A 15,784-nucleotide genomic window follows, 5' to 3' on the forward strand; every position below is an offset into this window, starting at 1 on the left:
GAGCGGTTTGGTTGATATTTTGAGACCTGATTGGTGATGTAGCCGGGGGCAGAGTTGTGGATGGCTTTGTAAGTTGTGGTTAGTATTTTGAATGTTATTTTCTAGGTGAATGGAAGCCAGTGGTGGGGTTGGCAGAGAGGGGTGGAGGACACTGAGTGGAGGCCAGTGGAGGGGTTGGCAGAGAGGGGTGGAGGACACTGAGTGGAGGTCAGTGGAGGGATTGGCAGAGAGGGGTGGAGGACACTGAGTGGAGGTCAGTGGAGGGATTGGCAGAGGGGTGGAAGACACTGAATGGAGGTCAGTGGAGGGATTGGCAGAGAGGGGTGGAGGACACTGAATGGAGGTCAGTGGAGGGATTGGCAGAGACATACAGGACACTGAGTGGCAGCCAGTGGAGGGATTGGCAGAGAGGGGTGGAGGACACTGAATGGAGGTCAGTGGAGGGATTGGCAGAGAGGGGTGGAGGACACTGAGTGGAGGTCAGTGGAGGGATTGGCAGAGGTATAGAGGACACTGAGTGGCAGCCAGTGGAGGGCTTTGCAGAGAGGGGTGGAGGACACTGAATGGAGGTCAGTGGAGAGATTGGAAGAGAGAGGTGGAGGACACTGAGTGGAGGTCAGTGGAGGGATTGGCAGAGAGGGGTAGAGGACACTGAATGGAGGTCAGTGGAGGGATTGGCAGAGAGGGGTTGAGGACACTGAATGGAGGCCAGTGGAAGGATTGGCAGAGAGGCATGGAGGACACTGAGTGGAGGCCAGTGGAGGGATTGGCAGAGGCATACAGGACACTTAGTGGAGGTCATCAGTGGAGGGATTGGCAGAGAGGGGTGGAGGACACTGAATGGAGGTCAGTGGAGAGATTGGCAGAGGGGGTGGAGGACACTGAGTGGATGTCAGTGGAGGAATTGGCAGAGAGGGATGGAGGACACTGAATGGAGGTCAGTGGAGGGATTGGCAGAGAGGGATGGAGGACACTGAATGGAGGTCAGTGGAGGGATTGGCAGAGGCATACAGGGCACTGAGTGGCGGCCAGTGGAGGGATTGACAGAGAGGGGTGGAGGACACTGAATGGAGGTCAGTGGAGGGATTGGCAGAGAGGGGTGGAGGACACTGAGTGGAGGTCAGTGGAGAGATTGGCAGAGAGGGGTGGAGGGCACTGAGTGGAGGTCAGTGGAGGGATTGGCAGAGAGGGGTGGAGGACACTGAGTGGAGGGATTGGCAGAGAGGGGTGGAGGACACTGAATGGAGGTCAGTGGAGGGATTGGCAGAGAGGGGTGGAGGACACTGAATGGAGGTCAGTGGAGGGATTGGCAGAGAGGGGTGGAGGACACTGAGTGGAGGTCAGTGGAGGGATTGGCAGAGAGGGATGGAGGACACTGAGTGGAGGTCAGTGGAGGGATTGGCAGAGAGGGGTGGCAGACACTGAACGGTTGGTAAGATGGATGGACCTGGCATCAGCATTCATGATGGACTGGAGGGCAGATCGCCTATCTAAATGTAAGCCAATGATGAGGGAGTCGCAGTAGTCGAGGCGGGAGATGACCAGGGAGTGAATTCGGAGCTTTGTATTATCATTGGTTAATAAGGGGCGTATTCTGGAGATGTTGCGGAGGTTGAGGCGGCATGAACAGTATTGCAGTGTATTCATGCTCTGCGTCACCATACAGGGTGGAGTGTACCTCGATAAAGTATCTTGTTTTTGATACATACAGTATTTTCTATAAAATAAAGTTTAAAACCTGGAATAGGGTTCACCATATCATTTGGAAGTTAAATATTTTAGGAAATGTTTTCTGGTTCTTTTCTGTGATGTAAAATGTACAATTATAACTATAAAATACATTTTTGATGTTTTTATCTTTCTTTGGAATTACATAGGTGCGGCATTTAGGATAAACTTACTTTTCATTTTCTGCAGATCTTCTGTCACTTTCCCCAAAAATCCCAAAATCCTCTGAATGTCGCTGGAAAAATACGCTGAAATACACAGAATGTCAGGTTAGAGTTGGCTTCCTTTATACCAGAAGTCTCCAGACTACGGCCCACTGCAAGATTTTATCCAGACCAAAGCTAGGATTAGTGGCCTACAGTTTCCATTTCTCCTCAACATCCGCCCTTCCCGGTCTCCAGTGCAGGTTCCCTTGGCTACGCTGTCAGTGTACCATCATTGGTTGCTAGGGCTGCTGGTGTCCTAACTAGAGATGAGCGAATCGAAGTAGGCGAAGTGGAATTCGTTTCGAATATTAGGAAAATTTCGATTCGCGTCGAATCCGAAAATAAGCAGACTTCGGATGCGCGAATCGAAATTTTTCCTAAAATGGCGGCGACATGTGCGGCGACGGAGCGGGGATGTCTGGGAAGGCGCGCAGACAAGGCGCGCTGACCCATAATGCATTCATTCATGACATCGCATTAGCCAATCAGCAGCCAGCCAGCCAGTACAGTGTAATTTTTTTTTTTTTTTTTTAAGTCCGCAAACGTGCAACTATAACGAAAAAACCCGTAAGTGTTCACAAAAAAAGTGCAAGTGCAAAACACCACACGAAAAAGTGCACTTAGGGGTGTGCTGTGTCCTACCCCTAAAGGGGCTTGGACCGCTTACCCTGATCCCCCGGGGCATGAAGCTCCTGACGGGGACAAGGTTCCCAATTGGTCCTCCTGGCCAAAAGGCCTGGTGGACCACCGTTCCTTGTGTCCAGCCGAAGCCGGACATCCAGTACTAGGCAAGGAGGCTCTCCCAAAGAAGAGTCCCCTAGGGATCAGGGGAGGAAGGAACCGTATGGCCACACATCCTCCCCCTAGACTTCAGGGTAGGCCCGAGGACCCACACCCTCCATCCGTGAAAAAACACACACATAAGAGCAAAAAAGTGACAAACGTGGGAAGTGCATAATAAATAAAGAGAAAGAAAAAATAAAAAAGTGGTACCGTGCCGAATTGTGCACAGACCAGGCCCTGAGGCCCGTAGCAAAAATTGCCCTGGACTTGGCCAAAAGACCTGGTCCTTAGGGCGCTGTGCAAAAAGATGTGTAAAAACAGTGGCCATGTGTCATTTTCAAACCGTGGGGTCCCACACCCAAGTGTTACTAGTGACACCCCTGAGCGCGTCTCCCCAGGGGGCACTGAGTTTGCGGACTTTTTGCGTCCCCAGCCCCTGGCCAGACCAAGGTAGCTTGTTCAAATCAGGAGGTACTGGGTCTTTCCAGCCTTCCCAGAGGAATTACTCCCGAGGCCCCAGAATGAATCATGGCGCTCCCCGGTATCTGTCCCTCCGGTCCAGCCTTCCGGACCCCCATCATACCAGTGAGGGTACTATCCAACCAACCCCACAAAGACAGAGTGGTCGGGAGCACCACCACTGGACACTGATAAGAACAGATACTACACTTGATCTTAGCCAAAAGGCCAGCACTGTGTTATGGTCGAGCTATAAATGGCGGCCATTTTAGAATTCTCCATTTGCCTCCAGTCATTCAACAGAGGCAGACCGCTCTGTATTCAGGGAGAGAGTTAGGGACAGAGAAACGTTACTTAGGGACACAGAAACATTACTTAGGGCCACAGAATCGTTACTTAGGGACACAGAAACATTACTTAGGGCCACAGAATCGTTACTTAGGGCCACAGAATTGTTACTTAGGGACAGACACAGAATTGTTACTGAGGGACACAGATTTGTTACTGAGGGCCACAGAACCGTCACTTAGGGCCACAGAAACGTTACTTAGGGCCACAGAATCGTTAGTTAGGGCCACAGAAACGTTACTTAGGGACACAGAATTGTTACTTAGGGCCACAGAAACGTTACTTAGGGCCACAGAATTGTTACTTAGGGACAGACACAGAATTGTTATTGAGGGACACAGAATTGTTACTGAGGGCCACAGAACCGTTACTTAGGGCCACAGAAACGTTACTTAGGGCCACAGAATTGTTACTTAGGGACAGACACAGAATTGTTACTGAGGGATACAGAATTGTTACTGAGGGCCACAGAACCGTTACTTAGGGCCACAGAAACGTTACTTAGGGCCACAGAATTGTTACTTAGGGACAGACACAGAATTGTTACTGAGGGACACAGATTTGTTACTGAGGGCCACAGAAACGTTACTTAGGGCCACAGAATCGTTACTTAGGGCCACAGAAACTTTACTTAGGGCCACAGAAACTTTACTTAGGGCCACAGAATTGTTACTTAGGAACAGACACAGAATTGTTACTGAGGGACACAGAATTGTTACTGAGGGCCACAGAACCGTTACTTAGGGCCACAGAAATGTTACTTAGGGACACAGAATTGTTACTCAGGGACAGACACAGAATTGTTACTGAGGGATATAGAATTGTTACTGAGGGACACAGAAACGTTACTTAGGGCCACAGAAACGTTACTTAGGGCCACAGAAACGTTACTTAGGGCCACAGAATTGTTACTTAGGGACAGACACAGAATTGTTACTGAGGGACACAGAATTGTTACTGAGGGCCACAGAACCGTTACTTAGGGCCACAGAAACGTTACTTAGGGCCACAGAATCGTTACTTAGGGCCACAGAAACGTTACTTAGGGCCACAGAAACGTTACTTAGGGCCACAGAAACTTTACTTAGGGCCACAGAATTGTTACTCAGGGACAGACACAGAATTGTTACTGAGGGATACAGAATTGTTACTGAGGGACACAGAAACGTTACTTAGGGCCACAGAAACGTTACTTAGGGCCACAGAAATGTTACTTAGGGCCACAGAATTGTTACTTAGGGACAGACACAGAATTGTTACTGAGGGACAGAGATTTGTTACTGAGGGCCACAGAAACGTTACTTAGGGCCACAGAATCGTTACTTAGGGCCACAGAAACTTTACTTAGGGCCACAGAAACTTTACTTAGGGCCACAGAATTGTTACTTAGGAACAGACACAGAATTGTTACTGAGGGACACAGAATTGTTACTGAGGGCCACAGAACCGTTACTTAGGGCCACAGAAACGTTACTTAGGGCCACAGAAACGTTACTTAGGGCCACAGAATTTTTACTTAGGGACAGACACAGAATTGTTACTGAGGGACACAGAATTGTTACTGAGGGCCACAGAACCGTTACTTAGGGCCACAGAAACGTTACTTAGGGCCACAGAATCGTTACTTAGGGCCACAGAAACGTTACTTAGGGCCACAGAAACTTTACTTAGGGCCACAGAATTGTTACTCAGGGACAGACACAGAATTGTTACTGAGGGATACAGAATTGTTACTGAGGGACACAGAAACGTTACTTAGGGACACAGAATTGTTACTTAGGGCCACAGAAACGTTACTTAGGGCCACAGAATTGTTACTTAGGGACAGACACAGAATTGTTATTGAGGGACACAGAATTGTTACTGAGGGCCACAGAACCGTTACTTAGGGCCACAGAAACGTTACTTAGGGCCACAGAATTGTTACTTAGGGACAGACACAGAATTGTTACTGAGGGATACAGAATTGTTACTGAGGGCCACAGAACCGTTACTTAGGGCCACAGAAACGTTACTTAGGGCCACAGAATTGTTACTTAGGGACAGACACAGAATTGTTACTGAGGGACACAGATTTGTTACTGAGGGCCACAGAAACGTTACTTAGGGCCACAGAATCGTTACTTAGGGCCACAGAAACTTTACTTAGGGCCACAGAAACTTTACTTAGGGCCACAGAATTGTTACTTAGGAACAGACACAGAATTGTTACTGAGGACCACAGAACCGTTACTTAGGGCCACAGAAACGTTACTTAGGGACACAGAATTGTTACTCAGGGACAGACACAGAATTGTTACTGAGGGATACAGAATTGTTACTGAGGGACACAGAAACGTTACTTAGGGCCACAGAAACGTTACTTAGGGCCACAGAAACGTTACTTAGGGCCACAGAATTGTTACTTAGGGACAGACACAGAATTGTTACTGAGGGACACAGAATTGTTACTGAGGGCCACAGAACCGTTACTTAGGGCCACAGAAACGTTACTTAGGGCCACAGAATCGTTACTTAGGGCCACAGAAACGTTACTTAGGGCCACAGAAACTTTACTTAGGGCCACAGAATTGTTACTCAGGGACAGACACAGAATTGTTACTGAGGGATACAGAATTGTTACTGAGGGACACAGAAACGTTACTTAGGGCCACAGAAACGTTACTTAGGGCCACAGAAATGTTACTTAGGGCCACAGAATTGTTACTTAGGGACAGACACAGAATTGTTACTGAGGGACAGACACAGAATTGTTACTGAGGGCCACAGAACCGTTACTTAGGGTCACAGAAACGTTACTCAGGGCCACAGAAACGAAACATAGGGCCACAGAATCGTTACTTAGGGACACAGAAACGTTACTTAGGGACACAGAATTGTTACTCAGGGACAGACACAGAATTGTTACTGAGGGCCACAGAATTGTTACTGAGGGCCACAGAACTGTTACTTAGGGCCACAGAAACGTTACTTAGGGCCACAGAAATGTTACTTAGGGCTACAGAAACGTTACTTAGGGCCACAGAAATGTTACTTAGGGCTACAGAAACGTTACTTAGGGCCACAGAATCGTTACTTAGGGCCATAGAAACGTTACTTAGGGCCACAGAAACGTTACTTAGGGCTACAGAAACGTTATTTAGGGCCACAGAATCGTTACTTAGGGCCACAGAAACGTTACTCAGGGACAGACACAGAATTTTTACTGAGGGACACAGAATTGTTACTGAGGGCCACAGAACTGTTACTTAGGGCCACAGAAACGTTACTTAGGGCCACAGAAATGTTACTTAGGGCTACAGAAACGTTACTTAGGGCCACAGAATTGTTACTTAGGGCCACAGAAATGTTACTTAGGGCCACAGAAACATTACTTAGGGCTACAGAAACGTTACTTAGGGCCACAGAATCGTTACTTAGGGCCACAGAAACGTTACTTAGGGCCACAGAAACGTTACTTAGGGACACAGAATTGTTACTCAGGGACAGACACAGAATTGTTACTGAGGGACACAGATTTGTTACTGAGGGCCATAGAAACGTTACTTAGGGCCACAGAAACGTTACTTAGGGACACAGAATTGTTACTCAGGGACAGACACAGAATTGTTACTCAGGGACACAGAATTGTTACTGAGGGACACAGAATTGTTACTCAGGGACACAGAATTGTTACTCAGGGACACGGAATTGTTACTGAGGGACCCAGAATTGTTACTCAGGGACACAGAATTGTTACTCAGGGACACAGAATTGTTACTCAGGGACAGACACAGAATTGTTACTCAGGGACAGACACAGAATTGTTACTCAGGGACAGACACAGAATTGTTACTGAGGGACACAGAATTGTTACTGAGGGCCACAGAACTGTTACTTAGGGCCAGAGAAACGTTACTCAGGGACACAGAATTGTTACTCAGGGACAGACACAGAATTGTTACTCAGGGACAGACACAGAATTGTTACTGAGGGACACAGAATTGTTACTGAGGGACACAGAATTGTTACTGAGGGACACAGAATTGTTACTGAGGGCCACAGAACTGTTACTTAGGGCCACAGAAACGTTACTCAGGGACACAGAATTGTTACTCAGGGACAGACACAGAATTGTTACTCAGGGACAGACACAGAATTGTTACTCAGGGACACAGAATCGTTTAATTAAAGAGTATGTCAGACAACACGCAGAGGAGTGGCAGAGGAGGCAATGTTTTAGGAGCGAGCAGACGTGGCAGCAGAGGAAGGGGTCGAGGCAGCACTAGTCGCAGCCAGAGGCCAGTGCTCCCGGTGTCATCCAGCGGTCGTGTCTCCACCGACAACCCTGCCGTCATCGATTGGTTGGCTCGGTCGTCTTCCTCTTCCCAGGTCACCTCTGACACCTACAGCCAATGGTCGGTGTGTACGTCAGACACAACCGTTAGTTGGCATGGCCCGGGAGCAAGCCCACTGAAATCACGTGTCCTCTACCTGCCCCTGTCCTTTGCTGTTCCCTCACCAAGCGAAGTATCGCATGCTGTGGGCTCAGCCCCACTGTACAGTGAGGAAGAGCTAACAGAGGGTGGTCAGGAACGGGGGGAGACATCCGCCTCTTCAGCAGCCAGGCGAAGAAGTAGTGGCGAGGAGAGTGGCTCGGTAGCCGGTCTAGAGACAGGTCTGTCTCCTGACCCAGACGCAGCCGAGGGGGCTAGTAGTGAGGCGGAGACCCTAATTGATGATGATGAGGCTGATCGCACTTGGCAGCCTCGTCGTCATCAGGCTATTGCTTCCGCATCATCAGGAGAAGAGGGTGCCAGCTTGGCAGTGAGCGAAACAGTCGGTGGGTTGCCCAGGAGGCAGCAGGGTCGCAGCAGTGTCAGTGGAGGCAAATGGCCACGGAGTACAGCACCAGCTCCACTGCAGCCTACCACCACGGCCAGTAGTGGTGCCGGTGTGCACGGAGGAAGTAGCAGTCAGCCAGTGAGGAGTATCGGGGGCAAAGTTTCCTACTCGGCGGTGTGGCAATTTTTTGTCAAGCCGCCCGAGGAAGTAAACGTAGCCGTATGTCGACTATGTGGCCAGAAAGTCAAGCGTGGCCAGGGGGCCCATGTTGGGACTACAGCGTTGCGGCAGCATATGCAGCGTCGCCATTTGGTGGCCTGGGAAAACCGTGATAAAGATACGGCGGTTCTGCCCGCCCCAGCCCCCGCTCCATCACCCGCTCCGTTACTTGCTCCGTCACCCGACGTCAATCGCCCTCTATCAGCCAGTCAAGGCTCCAACACCTCTGCTGAGGGGAGTTGTCGCTCGTTGGCATCTTCCGCTCGTTCAGATGCTCCTTCTCCTGCTACTCCTCTTCACGGATTCCGTCAGCAGTCTTTTTTGGAATCCGTTTCCAAGAGACAACAGTTTGCGAGCACGCACCCGACGGTGCAAAAGCTGAACGTCCTCCTGTCCAAGTTGCTGGTGCTGCAGTCCCTCCCTTTCCAAGTGGTGGACTCAGCACCTTTCCGAGAAATGATGGCTTGTGCCGAGCCGCGGTGGAGAGTGCCAAGCCGGCATTTCTTCACCAAAAAGGCAGTGCCAGCCCTGCATTCACATGTAGAAGAGATGGTGGGCCAGTCTTTGAGCATGTCGGTCTCTGCCAAAGTGCACGGCAGCGCCGACGTGTGGAGCTGTAACTATGGTCAGGGACAGTACATGTCATTTACGGCCCACTGGGTGAACGTGGTGCCGTCACAGCCGCACCAGCAACTTGGACAAGTCACGCCGCTTTTGCCTCCACGTTTGCACGTCCTTGGTCCGGCAAAGATGTCCGCCTCTACCACTTTCTTCTTCCTTCGTGTCCTCAGCCGCCACCCCCGTGCCAAGTCCCATTACCCGACTGGCATATCACATGTGCAGGGTGCAACGGTGTCACGCTGTGCTGCACCTGGTATGCCTTGGCGAACGTAGTCACACAGGGGAGGAACTTCTGAGTGTAATTAACAGAGAAATCGACAGATGGCTGTCTCCGCGCAAACTGAAAATCGGAACCATGTTGACCGACAACGGAAAGAACATGGTGTCTGCTCTGCGTCAAGGAAGGTTGTGCCATGCGCCATGCATGGCTCACGTGTTCAATCTGGTTGTCAAGCGGTTCCTAAAATCCACCATCCCACTGCAAGACATCCTTAAAATGTCACGTAAACTTTGCATGCATTTCAGCCATTCCTACACCGCAAAGCACACCCTCCTTGAGCTGCAGCGGCAGAACGGAATTCCACAGCATCGCCTGATCTGCGACGTTGCAACAAGGTGGAATTCAACCCTACACATGTTAGACCGCCTTTACGAGCAGCGAAAGGCCATCACCGATTTCCTGATGTTACAAGCGGATAAAGGTACTCCCCTGTGTAACTTCGATGTCAGCCATTGGCAGCTCATGCGTGACAACTGCCGCTTGCTCAGGCCCTTTGAGGAGGCCACGCTATCCGTGAGTCGGCAGGACTATGGGATGAACGACGTCATTCCTCTGTTGCACGTCCTGGAACAAATGCTGTTAACAATGGCTGGTCAGGGTGCGGTAGACGTGGCGCACAGATCTCAACGCCACATGACCCCTGTGGGGACAGGACAGGAAGAAGAGGAGGAGGTAGAGGAGGACATTTGTGCTCAGGAATTATTGAGGGAAATAGGTGGTTTTTCCACTCAGCGGACAGGAGTGGAGGAGCAGGAGCATGTGGTAGAGGAGGAGGAGACAGAGGACCCAGACGCACCATGGCAGTATGCTGTGGAGATGGAGGCAGGGAGTCCCTCGCATTCCTTGGCACAAATGGCCCATAGCATGCTCGGTTGCTTGCGTAGCGACAGCCGAATAATAACCATCAGACAGAGGGATGACTTTTGGCTGTCCACCTTGTTGGACCCTCGCTACCGTTCAAAAATGGTGGCCTTTTTCACACCTGCTGAGAGGGAGGCCAAAATAACGTACTATAAAAACCACCTATGTAGTCAGTTGGTCTCTGCCTTTGTGCGCCAACGTCCATCCTCAGACACTGTGGGCCCTGTGTGCTCGCGTTCCACTGCCATGGCAGCAAAGGAGGGGTGGGGTGGTAGGAGCAGTGGTAGCTCCACCAGCAGCGGCTGCCTCAGTCTGCAGTCAATGATGAGTAGCTTTCTTCACCAGCGCAGTGAGGAAACTACTAACCAGCCGCAGCAGCAGCAGCATCAGGTGGACCTGGAGCAGGACCTCAAACAACAGGCTTGGGCCTACTTGGACAGCACCCTGCCAACCGAGGTAGACAATCCCCTTGACTACTGGGCAACGAAACTTGACCTTTGGCCCCAACTAGCTGAATTTGCCCTTGAAAGGCTGTCATGCCCGGCCAGTAGCGTGGCATCGGAGCGCGTGTTTAGTGCGGCAGGAGGTATTGTAACTCCGCGGAGGACACGACTGTCCACCCAAAGTGTGGAGAGACTCACGTTTGTGAAAATGAATCAGGCGTGGATTAGTCTGGATTTCAAACCACCAGTTCCTGACACAACTGACTAAATCCGCCATGAATCATGCCCCAAACATGTGCCACTTTCACGTCTCCTCACACTGCTGGTGTGTTCCATTTTTGTCATAGGGTGCTGGCAGATTACGTGCCTCCCATAGCTGCTGCCAGGACCATAATCTGCCATGGGCCCCTATACTGCCTCCTCATGCTGCTGCCAAGTCCAGAGTCTCTCATGGGTCCCTGTACGGCGTCCCATTGCTGCTGTCTCCATCGCCACACTCTGCCATGTGCCACTTTCAGGTCTCCTCACACATTGCTGGTGTGTTCAATTTTTTGACATAGGGTGCTGGCAGATTACGGGCCTCCCATAGCTGCTGCCAGGCCCCTAATCTGCCATGGGCCCCTGTACCGCCTCCTCATGCTGCTGCCAGGTCCACAGTGTCTCATGCCATGTGCCACTTTCAGGTCTCCTCACACACTGCTGGTGTGTTCAATTTTTTGACATAGGGTGCTGGCAGATTACGGGCCTCCCATAGCTGCTGCCAGGCCCCTAATCTGCCATGGGGCCCTATACCGCCTCCTCATGCTGCTGCCAGGTCCAGAGTCTCTCATGGGTCCCTGTACGGCCTCCCATTGCTGCTGTCTCCATCGCCACACTCTGCCATGTGCCACTTTCAGGTCTCCTCACACTGCTGGTGTGTTGAATTTTTTGACATAGGGTGCTGGCAGATTACGGGCCTCCTATAGCTGCTGCCAGGCCCCTAATCTGCCATAGGCCCCTATATACCGCCTCCTCATGCTGCTGCTAGGTCCAGAGTCTCTCATGGGTCCCTGTACGGCCTCCCATTGCTGCTGTCTCCATCGCCACACTCTGCCATGTGCCACTTTCAGGTCTCCTCACACACTGTTGGTGTGTTGAATTTTTTGACATAGGGTGCTGGCAGATTACGGGCCTCCCATAGCTGCTGCCAGGCCCCTAATCTGCCATGGGGCCCTATACCGCCTCCTCATGCTGCTGCCAGGTCCAGAGTCTCTCATGGGTCCCTGTACGGTGCCCCATTGCTGCTGTCTCCATCGCCACACTCTGCCATGTGCCACTTTCAGGTCTCCTCACACTGCTGGTGGGTTCCATTTTGTCATAGGGTGCTGTATGGCCTCCCATTGCTGCTGCCTCCACCGCCACACTGTGGCTCCACACTCTGGTTTTGGCCCCGTGACTGGCCAAATGAGTGAAGTGTGCGGTGATTCTAAGATCGACGGCACTCATCTGCATGTCATACTGACTGACAGTATTATTTCTCTTCCCCAGCAGACTCCAAGGGCATTTAAATTAAAGGTACAGTGTTCTGCACTAATATAAAGGCTCTCTGAAGCCTAGAAACACCCTTTTATAAGTTAAATTCGCAGCGAATATATTCGACTTGAATCTAAATTTTTCCACGAATTCGCCAAATCAGTCGAATCAAATTTTTGAATACTTCGCTCATTTCTAGTCCTAACGACCAACCAAATGCTTGCCCCAGCATTTGCAGGAGGACTGCTGCTCCAGAGACACTCCGGGTTACTCCAGGCACCCAGCCACAATATAAATGGGGACTGTGATATAGGCAAGACTCTGATGGGGATTCTGGTGTAAGGGGAGTCTCTGATGGGGACTCTAATTTAAAAAGGACTATACAGTAAAGGAGACTCTGACAGGGATCCTGATGTAAGGGAAGACTCTTCTTTAAGAGAGACTCTGATGGGGACCCTGATGTCAGGAGGAACTCTTTTAAAAGTAAAACTTCTGATAGGGGCACTGATGTAAGAGGGACACTGATAGGGACTCTAGTGTAAGGAAAGGCTCTGATGGGGACTCTAATGCAAGGGGTGACTTTTATTAGGACTCTGGTGTAAGGAGGACTCTTATGAGACCCCAATGTAATGGAGGACTCTAATGGGACCCTGCTGTAAAGCAGGACTCCAACCGGGATCCCGATGTAAGGGTAGATTCTGATTTAAGTGCGGACTCTGATGGGGACCCTGATGTAGGTGAGACTCTAATGGCAGTGAGACTCTGGTAGAGAGCCTAATGTAAGGGGGGACTCTCATGGCGACTGTGGTGTAAGGGGAGACTGTCATGGGGACTATGGTGTAAGGGGAGACTCACATGGGGACTATGGTGTAAGGGGAGACTGTCATGGAGACTATGGTGTAAGGGGAGACTCTCATGGGGACTGTGGTGTAATGTTGTAAGGGGAGACTGTCATGGGGACTATGGTGTAAGGGGAGACTGTCATGGGGACTATGGTGTAAGGGGAGACTCTCATGGGGACTATGGTGTAAGGGGAGACTCTCATGGGGACTATGGTGTAAGGGGAGACTCTCATGGGGACTATGGTGTAAGGGGAGACTGTCATGGGGACTATGGTGTAAGGGGAGACTCTCATGGGGACTATGGTGTAAGGGGAGACTCTCATGGGGACTATGGTGTAAGGGGAGACTGTCATGGGGACTATGGTGTAAGGGGAGACTGTCATGGGGACTATGGTGTAAGGGGAGACTCACATGGGGACTATGGTGTAAGGGGAGACTCTCATGGGGACTGTGGTGTAATGTTGTAAGGGGAGACTGTCATGGGGACTATGGTGTAAGGGGAGACTGTCATGGGGACTATGGTGTAAGGGGAGACTGTCATGGAGACTATGGTGTAAGGGGAGACTCTCATGGGGACTATGGTGTAAGGGGAGACTGTCATGGGGACTATGGTGTAAGGGGAGACTGTCATGGGGACTATGGTGTAAGGGGAGACTGTCATGGGGACTATGGTGTAAGGGGAGACTGTCATGGAGACTATGGTGTAAGGGGAGACTGTCATGGAGACTATGGTGTAAGGGGAGACTCACATGGGGACTATGGTGTAAAGGGAGACTCTGATGGGGATTCTAATGAAAGGAAGACTCTGATGTAACCATAAGTTTGATGTCCAGGGGACTATGATGTAAGGGTAACTTTGGTGTAAATGGAGACTTTGATGGGGATTCTAATGAAAGGAAGACTCTGATGTAACCCAAAGTTTGATGTAAGGGGGACTCTGATGGGACCCTGATGTAAGGAAGGACTGTGATGGAGATCCCTATGTTAGGGGGAGCTCTGATGTAAAGGCAACAATAACTGTGATTCTGATGTGAGAGGAAACTGATGAAGGGCAGACTTTGTTGAGGACTCTGATGGGGACCCTGATGTAAGCGGGGTCCCTGATGGGCTCACGTTTGTTTATCATTTCCTTTGCTTTGGTTCACTTATTGTGAATAGTGGATCGAGTTCAAAGCAAAACATATTCATCTAAATTGTATTCATTCATTTTCTGGGGAATATTGGTGAAATATCCAATGTGGCCCTCCTATAGAAACGTCTGGAGACCCCTGCTCTACACACACAGGTACTCGTGGGATATGAGCTCCTCCACATCGATCGTTATACAGCAACACATTCCACAATACATAATTACCAAAAACTTCATTGGTTAAATTATACTTCACGTCGGAATCTGAGAAAGAGAGGGAAACCAATATCATTATTATCATCAGGGTTATCACTACACACCCCTCTGTACTCTACATACATTCCTTCAAGACACACCCACTAACCCGCCCACCTCTTATAGGGTCACCTGATTTCTGTTAAAAAGAAGGATCAACCAGTCTGAAGTCTGATCCTGGGGGACTTAGTCATGTGACCATACTGGGATTCTGGAGAAGTGGTTTCTGAATATTTTTGAACTGTTACCTTTTATGATCACCATGGAACATGGTGGACTGGGCAGTGGAAATCCCATGTCCATAATATTTGATAGGCCCACTTTTAAGCCCGGCTCCAGTTTAGTCATTGAAAAAAATAAAATAAAAAACGGATAAACTTAAAATTAAAAAGCTTCTCTGGAGATGTCCCCTGCAATTATTATATCTGAAAGTTATTTGGATTGAATGATGTCCAAAAATGTCTAAAAATGTCACAGATCCATTACGTCAGGATCTATCCAGTGCTGAAGACAGAAGAGGGCCCCTTCATGTTATGGACCCATGAGGTCAGGACCCACCCATTGTGGGTTACACTTCCTGTGAGCTCATGGAGGTGGATTTACTGAAACTGGAGAGAGCCAAATCTGGTGCAGCTCTTCATGGTAGCCAGCCATCTTGTTTAATTGAGCTTTGATCAGAAAAAAAACCCTTGAAGCTGATTTCTGTGAAGAGCTGCACCAGATTTGGCAGAACCCACTCACTGCTGAGGACAGATGAGGACTTGTGAGATCAGGAACCAACCACTGCTGAGGACAGATGAGGACCTGTGAGATCAGGAACCAACCACTGCTGAGGACAGATGAGGACCTGTGAGATCAGGAACCAACCACTGCTGAGGACAGATGAGGACCTGTGAGATCAGGAACCACCCACTGCTGAGGACAGAAGAGGATCCATCATGTCACAGACTCATCACGTCATGATCCACCCACTGCTGAAGACAGAAAAGGACCCTAAAGGTCAGAAGCCACCCACTGCTGAGGACAGCTGATGACCTGTGAGATCAGGAACCAACCACTGCTGAGGACAGATGAGGACCTGTGAGATCAGGAACCACCCACTGCTGAGGACAGATGAGGACCTTGTGAGATCAGGAACCACCCACTGCTGAGGACAGAAGAGGACCCATCATGTCACAGACTCATCACGTCATAATCCACCCACTGCTGAAGACAGAAAAGGACCCTAAAGGTCAGAACCCACCCACTGCTGAGTACAGATGAGGACCTGTGTG

At 50.0% G+C, this 15,784-nt stretch overlaps 1 protein-coding gene across 1 annotated transcript in view; it reads right to left on the minus strand.

The window, feature by feature from the left end:
* LOC149435674 (C-type lectin domain family 10 member A-like) overlaps positions 1 to 15,784 on the minus strand; it is a 72,250-nt gene that overhangs the window by 19,878 nt on the left and 36,588 nt on the right. The window contains exons 6-7 of the mRNA XM_089662494.1: positions 14,481 to 14,519; positions 1,902 to 1,976 (exon numbers count right to left, since the gene is read on the minus strand). Of these exons, the coding sequence (XP_089518620.1) occupies positions 1,902 to 1,976; positions 14,481 to 14,519 (114 nt within the window). The remainder of the gene's footprint in view (positions 1 to 1,901; positions 1,977 to 14,480; positions 14,520 to 15,784) is intronic.

The sequence above is a fragment of the Staurois parvus genome, unplaced genomic scaffold, assembly GCF_062004578.1.
Source record: "Staurois parvus isolate SC_StPar_1 unplaced genomic scaffold, SC_StPar_1.0 ptg001482l, whole genome shotgun sequence".
Taxonomy (NCBI): domain Eukaryota; kingdom Metazoa; phylum Chordata; class Amphibia; order Anura; family Ranidae; genus Staurois; species Staurois parvus.